This window comes from Glycine soja, chromosome 9, assembly GCF_004193775.1.
Source record: "Glycine soja cultivar W05 chromosome 9, ASM419377v2, whole genome shotgun sequence".
Taxonomy (NCBI): domain Eukaryota; kingdom Viridiplantae; phylum Streptophyta; class Magnoliopsida; order Fabales; family Fabaceae; genus Glycine; species Glycine soja.
In genome coordinates this window covers 5,104,894-5,126,671 of record NC_041010.1, presented here as the reverse complement: position 1 = coordinate 5,126,671, position 21,778 = coordinate 5,104,894, and the positions used below count along the sequence as shown (strand labels likewise).

The window sequence follows — 21,778 nt, the reverse complement described above, 5'->3', positions numbered from 1 at the left end:
AGCTCAAGATACAATATAACATAAATTATCATTTGGTTTAGAATAAACAAAATAGAGGAGGATAAAAAATTTTAAAATCTAAATTTTAGAAAAGAATAAAGAATTAAATTTTTTATTTTATAAAAGTTAAATTTTCCTTTTTTCAACTAACTAAAAAGTGAAATTTCTTTATTTTTTTATCTCTTTTTTTCTTCTCATGCAATCAGAACATAATTAATGCTATTACTGACCCAATCTAAAAGTCTCTTAACTCCAATGCCTAAACCTAATTATTTGCATTTAATTAATATCTTAGTACTTGGTTGATACTTGATACTAGTACAACTGTACAACATAAAAATCTAAGAAATAATTACTTATTTTTAAAGTAAGTAAGTTGAATCTTCACCAGCAGTAATATCTATCCTTTTACCGCGAGTACTTAAAGTTAAAACACCGAGTTCGAGCGAAAAATGCGACAAAGTGGCACCTGAACCAGACTGTGGGAAACATCAAACAAAGACAACAATCACAATGATAATTTTTTTTGGTTTTTTCACCATCATCACTGCTCCACAAAGTAAATAATTCACCATCCTTATGTGACGAGTCAGAAACATGAACCCAAAAAAAATAATTAAAAAAACGAATATTATTAGTATTTAATTTGGCTGGCCTGAAAAGAAAAATATTAAAAACGCAGTTTTACAGTTCATGTGTGTGGTGTGGTGTGGGGTTGGGGTTTTGTTGCCGTTAGTGATAAGCACGCCTGGCATTTCATCATTCCCTCGCTTTCTCTCTCTCTCTCTCTCAAACGCACACACACCTCACTTCTTCGCTTTTTTGATTTTTTTTTCTTTCTTCAACTTCATATTTTCTTTTCCCCCTAAATATTCTTCTTTCTCTCTCTAAAATTCTTCTTCTTCTTCTTCTTTCTTCAGTCCCCACTTTCCTCTTCTTTCTTTCTCTCACTTTCCGCCACCTTCCTTTTCCTCTGCTCCTAAAACCCTTCGATTTTGTGCCTCTGATTGGATCTGCAGCTTCCTATTTATTCCGATTCGTCCACTTTTTTTTTTAAATTTATTTTTTTGAATTTCGCGATTCGGTTTTCTCAGCTCGAAGTCGTGCTTCTTTTTAATTTATTATTCTGTTTTGGTTTTTTGTTCCAATAAAGACAAAAATCGATTGCTGCTGTCTCTGCTTCTTCTTCTTTCTCCAGGTATGAAGCTCCTTGAATCCGTTTTATTTTTCAGTGACGATTGCGTTTTTTTTTTTACTCTGCTCGAATTTCGATCTAGTTTCCGATTGGTTTGAAAGGCGATTGAACTTGATTGACCTGAATTGAATCGAACATTGCGTTTTTCTTGTTTTTCGGATGCTGCGAAATTTGTACATGTGTGTGTATTTATTTATTATTTTAATTATTGTTTATTTTGAAAATCCAAAGATGTTGAGGTTCGAGATTTTGGGGAATGGAACGACATCGTAGGGAAGTGTAGTATGAGAGTTTTTAGCGTCGCTGTGTTTTCGGGATCAGTTCAAGTGATACTTTGGCGTATTATTGTGTGTATTATTAGTGTATACGTGTCAGCTACCTAGGTATACGGTTAGTTTCTTTGTGGTGTATTAGTGTTATTGTTACTGTTATACGGTGGCGTTTTGGCAAATTGGTTTTGGTACCTGTCAATCTGTCATGTGTGTGTGCATTTCGTGGCATGCGGATGCGGCGGAGAGTGCCACCTACGTGGGGGATTCTACGATGTTTGGTGTTCTTTTCAAAAGAATCTTTTGGATGCGTTTGTTTCTGAAGCAGCTTTGGCGTTGGATCAGTTTTCCTATGTGGTTATGTGTAGTAGGGAGAGAGGTCAGATGAATTAATCTTGACCATTCATTGGATGGTCAAGATTGAATTTTGTAAAATTTAATGCATGTAAGATTGAATGGTGAATATTAGCTCCTTTCATCTCTTTCTCTGTGTGTTTTGTAATTTGATATTGTTAGGCAATTCTTTTAGAATAGTAGAATATGAATTAATAAGGTTCCCTTCCAATGGCAACTCTCCACGCATTAGTGAAATTTTGCACAGTGCAGTGCAAAGCCTATGCTGGAAGCAAATGTGAGGATGCGTGTTTTTTTTTCATGTACGTGTCACACAGCTTAAACTTGTGTCAATTGATGGCTACCAAAATATTTAGCTCTATTAGGTAGGTATGCAGAACGGACATGGTGACAAAAGATGCAATTTTCTGTTATGCTTTTGTCCAATTTAAGAAATTGCTATGAAAAGGCATTTGTGCATATTCAAAGTGCAATTTGCTTACTTGTTTGTGAACAACCGCAAATATGTAGTTGCTGACAGTGACGTGCTTAAGAATGTGTTGCTGTTCTTCTCTGCTTCTTGTGCACATGAATTTAGGTATATAAGCTCTTTATTTACTTGGAATTCCTAATGGTAGATGAAAGAACATATATAATAGCTACAATTTGCCTAGGTTGCTGTTTTTCCTTTTTTCTTTCTATTGCCTTTCCCTTGCAAATTAATGATGCTAACATTATCTATGATATATTCCAACTCCTGAGAAATTCCTTTACTGTCTAAATAAAGTAATCACTGTGCGAGAATTTGTTTGTTGAAATGGTTCGGGGGAAGCATTGCATTTTTTTTCTCCCACTTGTATGTCAGCTTCGGAAAATTAACACTTTGATCTTGCTTTTCTATTCATTCATTATTTCATTCATGGTTTCCTTTCAGGGTATTTTTTTGCAATATTTAAACTAGTTAATAGAAGAATATTATGGCTGTTTCCATGAGAGATTTGGATCCAGCTTTCCAGGGAGCTGGACAAAAGGCGTATCCTGCTTCTTGTTAACATATTCTGCTTTTCACTATTTATAAGATTTTCATATTTAGAAGATTTGTTCAAGTTTTCTGCTTCATTTGGTTCCGTCATATGCTTAATTTAATTTGATGCTTTAACGTTTGATCTGTTCCCAGTAGTCCAGTACTTGTGCATTATTTTCCTTAACCATATATAGTGGACTTGAAATATGGCGTATTGAGAATTTTAATCCAGTTCCTGTCCCAAAGTCCTCTTATGGGAAATTTTTCACTGGAGACTCCTATGTGATCTTAAAGGTAAGCCATATTTTGAAAGTGATTATTCATACAGTGTTAGCCTCATGTTGGTATATTCTGTTTCGGGATGTTTCTATTTCTGTTTATTATTGCATTGCATGGACATTGTAATTTAAAAGCAATTGTTGTTCCCAGCATGACAAAAATCACAATATTGGTATGTAATGGCATGTGGATCAATTTCCGTCTTCATTTTTCTTTGGAAAACATTCATTATGGAGCTTCTTCTACACATCTTTCAGTTTTGATGCACCATGTATTCTCAAAATAATAAACTTGATGCCTGTATTTATGAAATATATTATTTTCTCTTGATCATATTGAGCATGAGTCAGTTAAGACACTGTTGGCCTCTTTCCCATGAGCTTTGTTTCCCCTTGCTGAGAAAGATTGTATGAGGTCTTTGATTCAAATCTCAACATATTCCTCAATAGAACTTATATTGGCTAGGTTTATATTAAGTTGCTTGTGTATACTGCATTGCATATGAAACACTGTTTTTCGCTAGTATGAATATTATCTTATTTCTGATCCTTTGTTTGTAGACAACTGCCTCAAAAAGTGGTGCTCTGCGCCATGACATCCATTACTGGCTTGGTAAAGACACCAGTCAGGTGAACTTCTTCTTCTTGTATATTTTTTAGATTTTTTTTAAAAATTTGTTTCCCCACTTTTCTATTAAACATTAGTTGTAATTTTTGTATACTTGTTACCTAATGACTAACTTGAAAATAGGATGAAGCGGGTGCTGCAGCTATCAAGACAGTTGAGCTGGATGCAGCTCTTGGAGGACGTGCTGTTCAGTATCGTGAAGTACAAGGCCATGAAACTGAAAAGTTTCTGTCTTATTTCAAACCATGTATTATCCCTCAAGAAGGTGGAGTTTCTTCTGGTTTCAAACATCCTGAGGCTGAAAAACATAAGACACGGTTGTTTGTATGCAGAGGGAAACATGTTGTACATGTCAAAGAGGCAAGTTTGAGACTATTTCTTTGCCATTGAAGTTTGAGTCTTGTAGGTCATTAATGTACACACTGAATCAGTCGCATACATATATAGAAACATTGTTTTATGCTTTTTGAGTAAACATTTGTGTTGGTAATAGGTTCCATTTGCCAGAGCTTCACTCAACCATGATGATATTTTTGTTCTGGATACCGAATCGAAAATTTTCCAATTTAATGGTTCCAATTCGTCTATTCAAGAAAGGGCTAAAGCTTTGGAAGTTGTACAGTATATTAAGGATACCTACCATGAAGGGAAATGTGAGGTAGCTGCTGTTGGTAAGTGCACAAATATATTTTGGTGTTTTAAAATTTGAAGGTGATTACTGATTAATGTGAATTGAATGTCTATACCTGAACTTCCATGCAGAGGATGGAAAGTTGATGGCTGATCCTGAAACTGGGGAATTCTGGGGTTTCTTTGGGGGATTTGCTCCTCTTCCACGAAAAACAGCCAGCGATGATGATAAGCCTACTGATTCTCGCCCTCCAAAGCTGCTTTGGTAATATGTTATTTCAGTGTTATCTCTAGTATTTTTGTTTTTGTTTGCACTACCAGTGTATTCCATTATTTTGTTTCGCTAAATGTCATTTGGATGAAGTTCATCGATGTTTACATGTTTTGTAATCTTCCTTTGCCCCCTATTGTTTTAAAGGTAGATTGTGTCTTACGCCTTTTAATTTTTAGTCCTATTTTGATTACATCTTAAGAGTTTGAAAAGGTGTAAATGAAACACCCCCTCCCTCTCCTCCAAATGAAACTTCCCCGATTTGATACTTTGACTGTAAAACCCCGATGTCGAGTAATATAATGACTTGCAGAGGATACCTATTAAAACGTTTTAGCCTCTGGTAATATAATGATTTGAAAATTTAAATGAAAATCTGAAACAGTTAAATGGAAAAACCTGGTTAGTTTTCAGTTTCTTGTTATTGTTTGAGGTTAAAACATGTTTTATTGATGTAGCATGTAACTCACATGACATTTCCTGATTTCCAATAGTTTTTTAATGGTTTGCTTGATGAAAGGTTTGTGCATGCATAAAATTTATGAGGTCATGTATTTTTTCTGCTTTAAGGTTCAGTCTACATGCCGCCCAAAGTTGAAGGGTGAAACTAGAACTTACCCTTGTTTTTAATTCATTTGTGATTAGTGAAACTATAATTTTAATTCAATGTGAAGACATGCAAATCCACAACTCTTACTCTAAAATTGTATTAGTTGATAATACTGAGAATTGTTGATGTTGTATTAATTATTGAGTTTTGACAATGCATTGTTGAAATTCATCTGTTATATTAAAATCTAGTTCTAATGAAGCTATCAATTTTGCAGTGTTGAAAAGGGTCAGGCAGAACCTGTTGAGACTGATTCTTTGAAAAGGGAATTACTAGACACAAATAAATGCTATATTCTTGATTGTGGGTTTGAAGTGTTTGTCTGGTTGGGAAGAAATACCTCCCTTGATGAAAGAAAAAGCGCAAGTGGAGTTGCAGATGTAACACACATTTCTTTATTAGTAGCATTTATCATCTTGCTATAATTTTAGTTTTGGTATAAGTTTTGATTATTGTTGAATTGCTGTTGACCCACAAACAGGAGATAGTCAGTGGCACTGATCAACTGAAACCCCAAATAATTCGTGTGATAGAAGGATTTGAAACAGTGATGTTCAGGTCCAAATTTGATTCTTGGCCTCAGACAACTGATGTAACAGTATCTGAAGATGGCCGTGGCAAGGTAGCAGGTAAGTGTTATATACTTCTACAGTTGTTATTAACTTACTGTGACCTAAAGTGATTTTTATAACAATAAATCTTCAGTTGTAATTATATCATTCCAATTTTGTACTTTGTAGCACTTCTAAAACGTCAAGGAGTAAATGTTAAGGGCTTGTTGAAAGCTGATCCAGTGAGGGAAGAACCCCAACCCCACATTGATTGCACAGGACATTTGCAGGTACTCTGCTAATTACAAATTTTCTCTTGAAACTGATATTTCTTGATGCAACTTTTCTTAGTTTTACTTTTATCAGTTTCTTATCAGTTTTATCTCTTCTGTAATTGATTTCTTCTAATTAGAGAATTTTTTCCCTTGAGACACCTACCATCTGTAATCTAGAATGAGAAGTTGAATACCCAGTCTTTTAGTACATTAGAGCTGTATTCTATCATAGATTTGCGATATGTTAAACTTTGAGTATATGGTATTCATATTGAACTAAGTAACGGCATAATATCTTCTGTAAAAAACGAGTTTAGGATTATGAAAAGGCTATGTAAATATTTTTTGCATTTTTTTCTTTTGCTTTGTTGTGCCAAAGAATTTTCCCAATATACAATTGGATTTCCACTTTCCATGGGAAACATGTAACTTGCATCAAAGTTATAGTTGAGACATTAGACATCAACGTGAATTTAGTTTCCAACCTTGGGGTTTTATGCATGATTCCAGTTCTTATGTTAGCTGTTGTTTTGTAAAGCTTTGTATGCATTTGATAATTAGTATTCATTGAGAATTCAAAAGATATCCTTTATACTTCTCTTTATTAGGCTGGAGAGGTTGTGAGATGGTGTGATACAACTCTAACGCTGTTTTATTTCTTCTATTGTTGACAATAGTTTTACTCTAACTGCACAGGTTTGGCATGTGAATGGTCAGGAGAAGATTCTTCTTCAAGCTTCTGATCAATCAAAATTTTATAGTGGAGATTGCTTCATCTTCCAGTATACATATCCTGGAGAGGATAAAGAAGATTGTCTTATAGGAACGTGGATTGGAAAGAATAGTGTTGAGGTAAAATAACAAATAATCTGGTGGCAAAGTGTTCACATATAGGCTGTAGCTGAAGAATATATTAGCAGTTAGCAGTTAAATTAATGTGCAAGTCCCTTTATGTGTAGGGTATTCTTAAATAGGTCCCTTTAGTTTAAAAACTATAATTGGGTCCTCATATTATTTGTTCTTTTAATTGGATTTTTGTAGGGACCTGACAACAGATTGGATTCAGTGATCCTATTGAAAATGTTTTTGAAATTATGAAGGGGTCATTTATTATTTTAAAATTTAGGGACTTTTAGAAATGTAAACAGCTTAAGCTTTTATGAGAGTTGGTCCTTGATAGGGACCTACTAAAAAAATTCTAAAACATTATTGGATCCTGTAGATTAATTTAACATATATTAGCCAATTGTAGCCTTGTATATATCATTATACTATTTACAGCACTAATAACTGTTTTAGGACTAGAAAGTGTTAAATAAATGCATAACAGAATTTATTTCAGTCTAGCCATAAATTTGCATGGGAGTATTGTGAATCTATTGCCTGCATTGTTTACAAGCTCTTTTAGTTAAAAACAGGAAGAACGAGCTTCAGCTAATTCATTGGCAAGTAAAATGGTTGAGTCAATGAAGTTTCTTGCTTCCCAGGTAATTTTTCTGGAAATTGTCGTTTTTACTTTGCTGAGATATTATTTGTGCTCATTTTGCTCCTTACTGATGTTATGCACGACTAATTGACTGTAGGCTCGTATATATGAAGGCAATGAACCAATTCAATTTCATTCTATCCTTCAAAGCTTCATTGTTTTTAAGGTTTGTGGGGTCCTAATATTGTGGGAACTAAAAATAATAATACAGTCGTGTTAAGTACTGGCGATTTAACTCTTCATTCCTTTAATTGTTAGGGTGGGATTAGTGAAGGATACAAGACTTACATTGCACAAAAGGAAATTCCTGATGATACATACAATGAGAATGGTGTTGCATTATTCCGCATCCAGGGCTCTGGACCAGACAATATGCAAGCCATACAAGTTGAACCAGTATGCCCTGATTTCTCTTTGTAGTACCATATGCCTATCTGCTCATTTTGTATTGGGCAACACATAATGTACAAATTTGATTATGTTATTGATGTTTTCTTTTTCATATTCTTATGTCAATCAGGTTGCATCTTCCTTGAATTCCTCTTACTGTTACATACTTCACAATGGGCCTGCTGTCTTTACTTGGTCTGGAAACTCTACAAGTGCAGAAAACCAGGAACTTGTTGAGAGGATGCTGGATTTGATAAAGGTCTGATATGTACATAAGATATTATTAGTGAGAAAATTGTACAACAACAACAACAACGCCTTATCCCACTAGGTGGGGTCGGCTACATGGATCAACTTTCGCCATAATGTTCTATCAAGTACCATACTTCTATCCAAACCATTAATTTCGAGATCCTTTTTGATAACCTCTCTTATAGTCTTTTTGGGTCTTCCTCTGCCTCGAATTGTTTGTCTTCTCTCCATCTGGTCTACTCTCCTCATTACAGAGTCTACCGGTCTTCTCTCTACATGCCCAAACCACCTAAGTCTATTTTCCACCATCTTCTCTACAATAGGCGCTACTCCAACCCTCTCTCTAATAGCTTCGTTTCTAATTTTATCCTGTCAAGTCTTACCACACATCCACCGCAACATCCTCATCTCCGCTACACCTACTTTATTCTCATGTTGGCTCTTGACCGCCCAACATTCTGTTCCGTACAAAATCGCCGGTCTTACCGCAGTCCGATAAAACTTTCCCTTTAGCTTGATCGGTACCTTTGCATCACATAACACCCCTGATGCTTTTCTCCATTTCATCCATCCTGCTTGAATGCGATGATTCACATCCCCTTCAATTTCCCCATCATCCTGTATTACAGACCCAAGATATTTAAACCGTGTGACTTGAGGGATAATATGGTCTCCTATTTTCACCTCTGAGTTAGAAACCCTCCTTCTTTTGTTGAACTTACATTCCATATACTCCGATTTGCTTCTACTTAGGCGAAAGCCATGTGTTTCTAGAGCTCGTCTCCAAGTTTCCAACCTCTCATTCAACTCCTCCCTCGACTCTCCAAGGAGGACTATGTCATCTGCAAAAAGTATGCATCTCGGCGCTATCTCTTGGATTTGTTCCGTGAGGACATCCAGAATTAAGGTAAAAAGGTAGGGGCTAAGGGTTGACCCTTGATGTAAACCAATTGTGATGGGAAAATCGTCTAACTCTCCACCCTGTGTCCTAACACTAGTCGATACCCTATCATACATATCTTGGATAGCTCGAATATATGCAACCCTAACCCATTTCTTCTCTAGAGCTTTCCACAAAATCTCTCTAGGCACTCTATCATACGCTTTCTCCAAGTCAATAAAAATCAAGTGCAAGTCTTGTTGGGCCATGCGATATTGCTCCATCACCCGCCGTAATAAATAAATCGCTTCCATGGTCGACCTTCCCGGCATGAAACCAAATTGATTCTCAGTAACTTGAGTCTCCTTTCTTAATCTCCGTTCGATCACTCTTTCCCATAATTTCATGATATGACTCATGAGCTTGATTCCCCTATAATTTGCACAATTTTGTATATCCCCCTTGTTCTTATAGATTGGCACTAACGTGCTTCTCCTCCATTCCTCCGGCATGCGTTTTGACCTCATAATTTCGTTAAAGAGTTCGGTGAGCCACTCAAGACCTCTATCTCCAAGAGTTTTCCACACTTCAATAGGTATATTGTCTGGCCCCACCGCCTTATCATTACTCATTCTTTTCAACGCTTCCTTTACTTCCTGTTTCTGAATCCGACGATAGTACTTATAGTTCCGGTCCTCTTCTCTTGTGTCTAGACTGCTAGAGTCATATCCATATCCATCATTAAATAAGTTGTGGAAATACACCTTCCACCTTTCCTTGATATCTTTTTCATGCACTAAGACTTTGCCTTCTTCATTCTTAACACACTTTACTTGATCCAAATCTCTAGTCTTCCTCTCTCTACCCTTAGCAAGCCTATATATAGATCTTTCTCCGTCCCTGGTTCCTAGAGCTTGGTATAGTCCGTCAAAAGCTTGGGCTCTTGCCTCACTCACCGCCTTTTTGGTTTCATTTCTAGCTATCTTGTACTTATCCCAAGTTTCAGAATTTCTACACCTAGACCACTCCTTGAAACACTCCTTTTTTACTCTAACTTTGCTCTGAACATTTTCATTCCACCACCACGATTCTTTACCCCTAGGTCCAAAACCTCTAGATTCACCCAACGTCTCTTTAGCCACTTTAATAATCTCTTGGGACATCTTGTTCCACATATCATTTGCACTTCCTTGTGATTGTCCACACCAACCCTCCCATATCTTTTGTTGGAAGATTTTTTGTTTCTCACCCTTCAAGTGCCACCATTTGATCCTTGGTGCTACCAGAGGACTTCTTCTCTTTGCCCTATCTCTAATTCTTACATCCATAACCAAAACTCTATGTTGGGTAGTCAAGCTCTCTCCCAGGATAACTTTACAGTTCAAGCAATACTTCCTATCAGACTTCCTGATAAGGAAGAAATCTATCTAAGAACATGTCCCTCCACTTTTGTAAGTGATAAGATGTTCCTCTCTTTTCTTAAACCATGTATTGGCTATAGAAAGATCCAAAGCCTCCGAAAACTCCAAGATGGATTTACCCTCCCCATTCATCTCCCGTAGGCCAAAACCCCCATGCACCCCCTCAAAACCTCTAGCCACGCTACCTACATGTCCATTGAGATCCCCTCCTAGGAAAACTTTCTCTCCTTGGGGTATATCCTGAAGTACCCCTTCTAGATCCTCCCAAAATTTTACCTTAAAGTGTTCTGCTAACCCAACCTGAGGTGCGTACCCACTAATAACATTAAAGGTGTCCTGTCCCACTACCAATTTTAAGACTATGATACGATCTCCTACTCTTCTTACATCCACGACATCCTTCTTCCACTCCTTGTCCACGATAATCCCTACCCCATTTCTTGATCTGATTTTTCCCGTATACCACAGCTTAAATCCCGAGTTGTCTAATTCTTTCGCTTTTTCACCTGTCCACTTAGTTTCTTGTAGGCACATAAAATTGATCTTCCTCCTCACCATAACATCCACTATTTCCATAGATTTTCCAGTAAGTGTGCCTATATTCCATGTACCAAAGCGAATCCTCCTGTCATGAACTAGCTTCTTTATCCACACCCGTTCACGAAAATGTGGGAACCCTTGCTTACTTTTCACTACATCCGGGCGGCGATGCAGCGGCCCTTGCTCTTTTGACACTGTACTCGAGCCATACAGCGCGTTGCTTCCGGGCAACGACCTAGCATTCACATTATTACGTAATTGATCCATGTCATAGAGATTCGACAAAGTTTAACGTTGGCTGTCGAAAGCCTAACACAACCCTCTCCTTTTATCCGGGCTTGGGACCGGCTAAGAATAGCAAAGCTACCCTAGGCAGGATTTTTAGTGAGAAAATTGTGATACCTCTAAAACCAACCCCAGAAAGTTAGCATGTTATTTGGTCAAATTGTGTAATTGTGTTAGACAAGCAGCTACTAAGGTGACACTTTATATGCTTTATGATTAAATATTGCCATTTTGGCTATAGCCCAGTGGCAGTAGGATTGCTTCTGTTGTCAGAGAGAGGTTTTAGGTTTGATGTTAACTAGTGGCATTTACCTGGTCCCTATCTTTCAGCCAAGAAATTATACTGATATTAGAAAAAGTATTATATTAGTCTATACATTTTATGCAAAATTCAAGTTTCTAAACTTTCAAAACTTTAATAGAAATTATTATTAAATAACTAAATTAGTTTCCCCTACCTTGATATGCATCATACTTCAATCTATTTTGATGTAGAAGAGCTTCTGAAGGACAATTTTTATTTCTTTGTGATTGTCAACATCATTGGCAATTACTTTTGAACTCTTTCAACTACAAGACTTTAAAAGATGAAATGCAGATTTTAGGTGTAGTTTCGAAGCTGATAGTAGAAATATTTACAATTTCATTTCGTATTCTAAACACCCTAAACCAATAATAGGATGTTCAAAATTAGATGCCAGTGACATTAAAAGTTGCATAGCGGAAATATCTCCCTAGGAGGCTTGTTCATAGTTTCTCACCATCATTATAGGATTCATTTACGTTAAAATATACTACATTGTAGCACATTCCATCTCTTATGAAAGGAGAGTATAATTTTTAAATTAGAGAGGAATACATTGTAATTTTAGCATCTTGTAAGGGAGGAGAGTGTAATTTACCTTTAGCCTTCTTAAATTGTTATCTTTGTTTATCTGCTTCTTACAGACATTGTTTATGCTGCCAATTTCTGCAGCCAAATTTACAATCCAAACCACAAAGGGAAGGTTCCGAATCTGAACAGTTTTGGGATTTGTTAGGAGGAAAATCAGAATATCCCAGTCAAAAGATTCTTAGAGAGCCTGAAAGTGATCCTCACCTATTTTCTTGCCACTTCTCGAAAGGTAAGGGATAATATTTTGCTTGCTAAAATGGTTTTTGTTCCCCCCTCCCCCTTTTGAAGGCAAAGAGCTGACTTGCTTATGATGGTTTTCTTCCCATGCCTGACTGAGCAATGTGCAGGAAATTTAAAGGTGAGTTTACCCACTGATCTAAAGCTCTAGTCTCTGCATACATGATTTAAGCCCAAGTGACACATGATTAGTATTGAAATAGATGCTAGTTTGATCAACCTGACACTAATGAAAAATGTAAGTAATAAATCCCAGTTCTAAACAATGATGATGATGGTCAATGAAAAACTACAAAACAAGGATGAAATACAGTTTTGAAAGACACATAATCCAACATCAGTTATACTGTAGACAAAATCTGAGGGAGAAAAGTGATATTTACTAATATTAATAATGTATCAGTATGAAAAACTGGAAACACTGCTTCTGTATCAGTATGAGAATAAAAAAGAACTGATATTGGTGAAGCACTGAACTATCTCCTTCCCAAGGCCTAAGCCTGTAATCCACCCTAAGTCCCTTAGTTGTCTTCCCGGTCACCTCTCATCCCCAACCTCTTCTTCCCTCATATTCAAGCTTGCCCGATGATTCCAGCATCCTTGTCTCCTATCGTCAGCTACCATGTGTCCATTCTTTTTGAATTTTCTCCTTCCTCTAATAACTCCTATACATTTCCGGCCTTGACTGGAATCTCTTTTTTCCTGGTCTGATATACCTGCATAGGAAGCTCATCAACTTGAGTTTCATCGAAAAATACATCATCAGGTGCTGATCAAGCACTTTATAATGGCATTCATAATGTGTGCTAATATAGTCAGATTACTCATTTGATGTTCTGTTCTGTCATATATTATTTGTTGAAAAGTTTATGGACACTGCAGCAAATTAAATTCAAAGTCAAAATTACCTTACTAGTTTTATAATGAGCACTTGAACAGCAAAATAGAACTAATACTAGTAACCTATAAAGGCAAATATTAAGTGTTAGGGCATGCTTGAGCACTGCAAAGTGGTTATGGTTGTCATATTTCTTTGAGACTGACTTCAGGTGAAGAATGCAAACAGAGTCTGGTCAATGTGCTATGGATGACATTTTAATACCTTACTAGAAGAGCACATTTATAAAATCTTTAGGGTTAATTTACTTGGATTCATATCTGCTGTGATTCATTAATCTGAAGCTATATTTTCAGGTGACCGAGGTATACAACTTCTCCCAGGATGATTTGATGACTGAAGACATTTTTGTCTTGGATTGTCACTCGGAAATCTTTGTCTGGGTTGGCCAGCAGGTTGACTCCAAGAGTAGAATGCAGGCTCTATCAATTGGTGAGGTATGACTGGTTATGCTGGAAGCCATGAAAATTTCAGTATAATTTAGTGGCTACTGTTTTGAAGACTTTGTTATGTCTTTTCAGTTATTTTAATATTTACTTAAGTCCTATAAGATCCCTGTATTAGAGTATATGCTTGTATAACTGTGAAAACAGTTTGTAAGGGCTGTTAACTTTTGCTAACAGCACCCCACTGGTGTTAGGCTGTTAGCTTCTATTAACAGAATTTCCCTCCTTATGGTTAATTCTGTTTTGCTTAGTTCGAAGGATCAGAGGTCTATATATACCTCTTTGTAACTAATCCTGTAACCGACTTTTCAGACAGAATAATATCAGTTTTCTCTCTAATCTCTCTTATTTCCTCTCACTTTATCAAAGATGGTATCTAGAGCCAAATTTTCATAGTGCTCTCATCTTTGCAAATTCCAGATTCTTGCATCGTACCCATGGTTTCCGCTTCTCAGAGTTTTGTCTCGCACTCCTTTCCAAATTCCATCGCCAAGAAGCTTGATGATTCGAACTATCTCCATTGGCAACAACATGTTGAATCGGTTATCAAATCGCAAAAACTGCAATGTTTCGTCGTCAATCCAGTTGTTCCACCTCGCTATCTCACGGAAGATGATCGAATCGCTGATCATGTGAATCCAGAGTATGAAGCATGGGAAGTTCAAGACCAAACACCCCTTGTTTGGCTCCAATCCACTCTCTCAAAGTCCGTTCTATTGCGTGTTCTTGGTTTGAATCATTCCTATCAAGTTTGGGAAAAGATTCACGAGCAATTCAGCCTCCATACAAAATCTTGTGCGCGCCAACTGCGATGCGCGCAGTTTCGCTTGAAGGTAAATCCATGGATGAATATCTGCGTAAAATCAAAGGCTATGTTGATGAACTTGTTGGTATTGGAGTTCGGGTTCGCCATGAGGAATACGTTGACGCGCTCCTTGAAGGCCTCTTGTCCGATTACGTGCTGGTGATCTCAGTCATTGAGAGCAAGAAACGTACTCCGTCCATCGCCGAGATTGAGGCCTTGCTTTACGGTCATGAAACCCGCCTTATCTGCTCTCCTAACCTCCTATGGCATCTCTCACAGACTCATCTGTCCCCACACTCATCATCAGGATGGTGTGGTGGAAAGAAAACACAGACATATAGTTTGGGCCTTACCTTGTTACACCATGCATCCTTACCCTTATAGTTTTGGGACTATGCCTTTATTACTACTGTCTATCTAATTAATAGACTTCTTACTACTTCCCTCAACTTTGCTATTCCCTTTGTTACTCTTTTCAACGAGGACCCTAATATTCAGTTTCTTAAAACCTTTGGTTGTGCTTGCTTTCCTTTGTTGAGACCTTACCATACACACAAACTTAACTTTTGTTCTCAAGAGTGTCTGCTTTTGGGGTATTCCTCCTCTCGCAAAGGCTATAAATGTCTGTCTTCAACTAGGCAGAATTTACATTTCGAAAGATGTTCTGTTCAATGTATTGAGGTTTCCTTATTCTGACATATTTCCTTCCTCTTTTAACTCAATACAAAATCTTGATTTCTATTTCAGCCTTAATCCTAACCTGTCTCTACCATCTGTGGTTCCTACACCTCAATCTTCTCAACTGTCTTCCTCCCATTCTCCTTCTGCACCTCTTATTCCTCCTGGCTTTTCTCCTATTTCAGTCAACCCTCCTACAGTCTCTCTTCCTATCTCCAATCAACCTTCAGTTGAGTCTACTTCTGTCCACCCTCAATCATCAGACACCATATCCCTTAGCGAGTCTGTTCCAGCACCTAATTCAATCCCTGTTAACACTCATCCTATGCAAACAAGGTCCAAGTCTGGAATTCACAATCCTAGACTACATCCTTCTTTATTTCTTGCTCATTCTGAACCCAAAAATGTTAAACAGGCCCTGAAAAATTCAGATTGGTTTGCTGCAATGCAGCAAGAGTATGGTGCTCTGCTGAAAACAGAACTTGGGACTTAGTTCCCCTACCTTCTAATAAGCAAGCCATTGGGTGTAAGTTGGTTTTCTGAGTAAAAGAAAATGCTGATGGTTCCATCAACAAGTTCAAAGCAAGGTTGGTAGCTAAGGGCTTTCATCAAGTCCATGGTTTTGACTTTCATGAGACATTTTCTCCTGTGGTCAAGCCTGTCACAATTCGTGTTGTTATCACTCTTGCTCTTTCCCATGGGTGGGAATTATTTCAGCTTAATGTGAACAATGCTTTGCTATATGGGTTTCTTGAGGAGTCAGTATATATGACACAACCTCCTGGTTTCGAGGTAGCAGATAAGTCCCTAGTTTGCAAGCTTAACAAGGCTCTCTGTCTTGAAACAAGCCCCAAGGCAATGGTTTGAAAGGCTGAAATCTACTTTGCTCCAGTTTGGTTTTGTAGGAAGCAAGTGTGATTCTTCTCTGTTCATCTACAGACATCAGGTGCATATTATCTATCTTTTAGTCTATGTGGATGATATCATCATCACTGGTAGCTCTGCCTCTCTTATTCAATAGCTGACCACCAAAATGAACACTGCCTTCTCTCTTAAGCAATTGGGTCATTTGGATTATTTTTTGGAACTAGAGATCAAGTATTTTCCTAATAACTCTATACTAATGACTCAAAGCAAATATATTCGTGATTTACTCCACAAAACTCACATGGCTGAGGCATATTCTATTTCCTCCCCCATAATTGCAAGCTGTCCAGGCTTGGTGCTGATTTGTTTCATGACCCAACTCTCTACAGATCAGTGGTGGGTGCTCTGCAATATGCTACTCTCACTAGACCTGAAATCAGTTTTGCTGTCAATAAAGTTTGTCAATTTATGGCTAGTCCTCTCTCTAGTCTCTCATTGGGCAGTGGTTAAAAGGATCTTAAGGTATCTCAAAGGTACCTTGTCTCATGGGTTACTTCTTCAGCCTGCTTCTATTACAAAACCCTTGGCGTTTTATGCATTCTGTGATGCTGAATGAGCATCTGATGTGGATGATAGGCATTCCACCTCAGGGGCTGCCATCTTTCTTGGCCAAAACTTGATATCTTGGTGGTCTCGCAAGCAAAAGGTCATTGCCAGGTCCAGTACTGAAGCTGAATATTGCAGTTTGGCTCAGACTTCTGCTGAATTGACATGGATTCATGCTTTTCTAATGTAAATTGATGGATTCTTCGTTAGAGAAAAAGTTCTGGCCAAGCGCAGCTTTCAGTTTTACACATCCTAGCTCTAGATCAGTGGGCAGATGTGCTGACCAAGCCTCTTTCTTCAGCAAGATTTGAAGTTCTCAGGGGCAAACTAAATGCGAAGAGTTTTTCCTCTGAAAACTCTTCTCCTTGAGTTTGAGGGGGGGTATTAGAGTATATGCTTGCATAACTATGAAAACAGTTTGTAAGGGCTGTTAGCAAGCTAACAGCACCCCAGTGGTGTTAGGCTGTTAGCTTCTATTAACAGAATTTCCCTCCTTATGATTAATCCCGTTTTGCTTAGTTCGAAGGATCAGAGGTTTATATATACCTCTTTGTTACTAATTTTGTAACCGACTTTTCAGAGTGAATAATATCAGTTTTCTCTCTAATCTCTGTCTCTTGTTTCCTCTCACTTTATCAAAGACCCTGTATCATTAGAAAATCATAAAATAATAAGATTTGTGTTTAAGCATTCTTGTGCCTTTTACGTCATATGGATTTAACCATGTCTTTTACATCATATGGATTTGACTTTTAACATCATATTATTGTTTCTAAAAAATCAGCTGTGGATTTATTGACTTCTTCTTTTGAATTGAACAGAAATTTCTTGAGCATGATTTTCTTCTAGAAAAATTATCTCGTGTAGCTCCAATATATGTTGTCATGGAAGGGAGTGAGCCACCTTTCTTCACACGCTTCTTTAAATGGGATTCTGCAAAAGCTGCAGTAAGTTCTCAATGTAATGAGATCGTGATATGAATTCTGGTCGTTTTAAAATCCTGACTATTGGCAATTCCTTTTTTAATTTGCAGATGCTGGGAAACTCATTTCAAAGGAAGCTGACAATTGTGAAAAGTGGGGGTGCTCCAGTTTTGGATGTAAGGAATTTTTAACCCCTCCCATCTTACAATCACTAATAAAATGATTCTTTTCTTGCCTAAAAATATTTATTCAAACTCAAAAGTCGAGTTTTCAATATTCTTTTCTTGTTAGAAATTAGTGAATGAAATGCTGCTTCAAGTTAAAGGATTTTTCTTAACCCCCTTTTGATGGAAATTATTGTAGGTACAATGACATACAATTTTATAATAAGGATCCATAATAACTGCAACTAATTTAGGCTGTGGAAAAATGTTGTAACATAATTAGTGATTGACTTTTGCATATTTAGTGCCTATTGTATAAATAAATTAAATACGGAAGGCTGGCATTAATGTTCTAATAGCTCCACTGAAAAAAAAAACAGAAAAATAAATTATATGGTTAAATTACTCATTTGGTCCTTATAGTTTTATGATTCTTATCTTTTTAGTCCCTATAGTTTGAAAGTGGTTTTTTTAGTCCCTATAATTTACATTTTAATTTTCTTTTAATCCCTATATTTTAAAAGTGTTCTTTTTAGTCTTTATAGTTTGTATTTTAATTCTCTTTTAGTCCCTATAGTTTGAAAGTGATATTTTTAATCCCTATAATTTGTATTTTAATTACCTTTTAGTCCTTAATACAAATAAAAATATAAAAATGATTAGCTACAAATTAATTATAAATTATCAATTATTTTTTTATTACAAATTATCTTACAATAAATTAGTTACGAATTACTTGTTAATATTTTGGTAGTTAATTGTAATTGATAATGTTACTCATATTTTGTTATGGTAAGAATTAAAAGGGAATTAAAATATAAAGTATAGGGACTAAAAAGACCACTTTCAAACTATAGGGACTAAAATAGAATTAAAATACAAATTATAAGGACTAAAAAAATCACTTTCAAAACTATAAGGACTAAAAGAGAATTAAAATGTAAACTATAGGGACTAAAAAAATCACTTTCAAAGGACAAAAAAGGTAAGAATCATCAAACTATATTATAGGTTTTAGAAAACTGTTCCTTTTATGCAGTTAATCATTGCCTAATCTTATATTATAGCTTTTAGAAACTTGTATACACACTTTCCTAATACTACATAGGTTATTTGGAAAGTAAAATTTGACGGGTTGATTATTTGGAAAATAAGAAAAACAGGTTTATTGAGTGTATAATTTATATGTATGCATATAAATTAAATTATATATGTATACATATATAGTGTTTTGGGGAGGAAAGGTGGTTTGTGGATCAAACGTCTGAGATCAATATCAGATCCAATTTTTGAAATGTAAGATTTCAGCCAGTCACAGTTGAGCTACACACGCCTGAGAAAATAAAACATAAAACACTATATATAATTTGAGGACGTGTAGTGTAGATTCTGGTCGTTGATAGAGGATGGATACAAGTGTGAGTGGGTTTTAGATCTAATTATTGCTACATGACCATTACTTGTTCGGACTTTAACTGAGGTGCTTCTCAGATCATTCTGATCTTCTTCATCTTTTAATCGTCTGTTTTGTTTCTATTTTCATTTTCTCTTTGGTTGTTGAATACCTGGTATATTATCAGAAACCCAAACGGAGAACATCAGCATCTTATGGGGGAAGGTCGAGTAGTGTGCCAGATAAATCCTCCCAGCGTTCCTCTCGCAGCATGTCTGTCAGTCCTGATCGTGTTCGTGTGAGGGGGCGGTCTCCAGCCTTTAATGCTCTAGCAGCTAATTTTGAGAACCCTAATTCTAGGAACCTTTCAACCCCACCTCCAGTAATTAGAAAGCTGTATCCTAAATCTGTGACAACAGATTCTGCAATACTGGCGCCAAAATCTTCTGCCATAGCTGCACTTAGTTCTTCTTTTGAACAACCACCTTCAGCACGAGAAACCATGATACCTCGCTCACTTAAAGGTAAACAATAGATGAGATAATTGAATGTCTCCCTCCCTTTCCTCCTTTGAGTAATGCTTTAAGTATTATATTTACTTAAAAATATGCTTTCTGTTTTCTGGGTTGTTACAATGTGAAGTGAGTCCAGTAATGCCCAAATCAAACCCTGAGAAAAATGACAAGGAGAATTCTGTGAGCACCAGAGTGGAATCTCTTACCATACAGGAAGATGTGAAAGAGGATGAAGTTGAAGATGAGGAAGGTCTTGTGATTTACCCATATGAACGCCTTAAAATAATGTCCACAGATCCTGTACCAAATATTGATGTGACTAAGCGAGAGGTATAATGGATAATTTAGCTATAACATCTCTTTACTTCTTTTTGTCTTTTTTGTTGTATTCTCCCCTTCTTTCGTAATTGCAACTTATAATTAGGCTTTGTTTCATTTTAGTTTTGATTTGTTTGTGCTTTGATGTGTACAGACTTATCTATCATCTGCGGAGTTCAAAGAGAAATTTGGGATGTCCAAGGATGCCTTTTACAAGTTACCCAAATGGAAACAAAACAAACTCAAAATGGCTGTTCAGTTATTCTGATTCTTGAAAGTTTTCTTAGCCTTCTGTCAGCTCCCTGCAGTTAGGTTGCAGGTAGAAGAAATTTTGATCACAAAATTTTAGTTATTCTTTCATTGACAATTTTATGTCTACTTCTTGTAGTGTGTATCTTAGAGCTCAAGGGAGCTTCTCTGTTTTTGCAGTGAGGAACTAAACATGTGGAAGTAAAAGGGACAGCATCAGTGTTTTTTTTAGCATAGCTGCATCTGCTCCCAAGAAACTTTTCATGAAGAGAAACTAGAGATTTTCTACCTCTACCCATCTCTTTGCAATGGTTTGAATGTTTAGCGTTATTTCTTTGATGAGTTAGCTGCGTGGCATTAATTTTTTTATAGGGCAGAGTTTGTTTGTGAGCTTGCTTTTTTATTTTTATTTTCATTTTTTGGGGTCTCATGTTAGTCTTCATTTTATTTTTTAATTTAAAATTTGTTTTGGTAAAGCAATTTGGCTTGCAAATGCGGTCTACTTAGGTTGTATTGATATTGAGGATGAAGTGTGTACAGTGAGTGTAACAATCAGTCAACTCGTAATTTGTTTTGGAAATAAAGTGTGATTCTTTGTTGTCAATTTCACTTTAGAGCTAAATTCCCCCTAGATCAATAATATAGCTAGTAATTGAGACTTGAATGCATAATCTTTTGCAAATAATATCTAAACTATGATTTCCTGCAAATAATTTAACTAAGCTCGGAGAGAAAGAAAAGTACATCTGGATAACACGGAGAATAGAACTTAACCAAATATTTGTTGGAACATGTAATTTCCACCTTTCATTTTGCTATTGTTTCAAAGACTTCCACTTTCCACCCTTCCCCAATTTTATTGTTAATTTTTATTCCAGTAGCATTTTTATACGAGTATGATTTTGTTCTAATGTCTAGAAGTCATCCACATTTTGATTAAATCTAATTTCTGAACTGATTAAACCATACTTGTGTATAAGGATATTATTATTAACAAATTGATAAAAAAAATGTGTCTGGGGGAAGGGGAGTGCAAATAGTAAAAATAGAGAATGCAAAAAGCAATAGCCAAATTTGTTTATGGCCATTACTTTTTAGCCGTCCCTTTTCATAAGCACTCCCTTTCACTTTTTTTTTGGTGGAATTTTAGTCCAACAGTTTATATACATGGTTAAATACCAATTGTTTAAGGGGTCTAGCATGAGAGACTAGTATCTCAGGACTTAACAAATCAAGATTTGAATTTCTATTAAGAGAGACCCATATATTAAACATGATTGTCTCTCAAGGTGATATTTGTGGGACAAAAATATAGATGGTTAGATGCAACATTCTAGAAATTAAATTTTAGAAGCATGATAGTTTTACATACTTCCGGAAATTGAAATACAATTTAAAATTTTGCATACTTTTTGAATTTTTTTTCAAAGTGTGTAAAATTTTAAGACTTTAAAAAATTACATCTT

General features: G+C 36.2%; 1 protein-coding gene across 2 annotated transcripts; it reads left to right on the top strand.

Moving 5' to 3' along the window:
- Positions 1 to 713: 713 nt before the first annotated feature.
- LOC114367584 (villin-4-like) lies at positions 714 to 20,916 on the top strand. 2 transcript variants are annotated; one of them, XM_028324777.1, is made up of 24 exons: positions 714 to 1,198; positions 2,732 to 2,830; positions 3,016 to 3,115; positions 3,661 to 3,729; positions 3,851 to 4,087; positions 4,221 to 4,398; positions 4,490 to 4,622; positions 5,456 to 5,618; positions 5,720 to 5,867; positions 5,979 to 6,079; positions 6,761 to 6,916; positions 7,483 to 7,551; positions 7,648 to 7,716; positions 7,809 to 7,946; positions 8,071 to 8,199; positions 12,295 to 12,442; positions 12,561 to 12,571; positions 13,645 to 13,785; positions 17,572 to 17,697; positions 17,784 to 17,849; positions 19,418 to 19,754; positions 19,873 to 20,075; positions 20,218 to 20,382; positions 20,493 to 20,916. In XM_028324777.1, exons 2-23 carry the CDS (start codon positions 2,775 to 2,777, stop codon positions 20,329 to 20,331), a joined length of 2,892 nt encoding a protein of 963 aa, XP_028180578.1. In that variant the 5' UTR covers positions 714 to 1,198; positions 2,732 to 2,774; the 3' UTR covers positions 20,332 to 20,382; positions 20,493 to 20,916. The 2 variants fall into 2 exon arrangements, with proteins under 2 accessions (XP_028180578.1, XP_028180579.1); XM_028324778.1 differs by lacking the exon at positions 714 to 1,198 and adding an exon at positions 1,926 to 2,395.
- Positions 20,917 to 21,778: the final 862 nt, after the last annotated feature.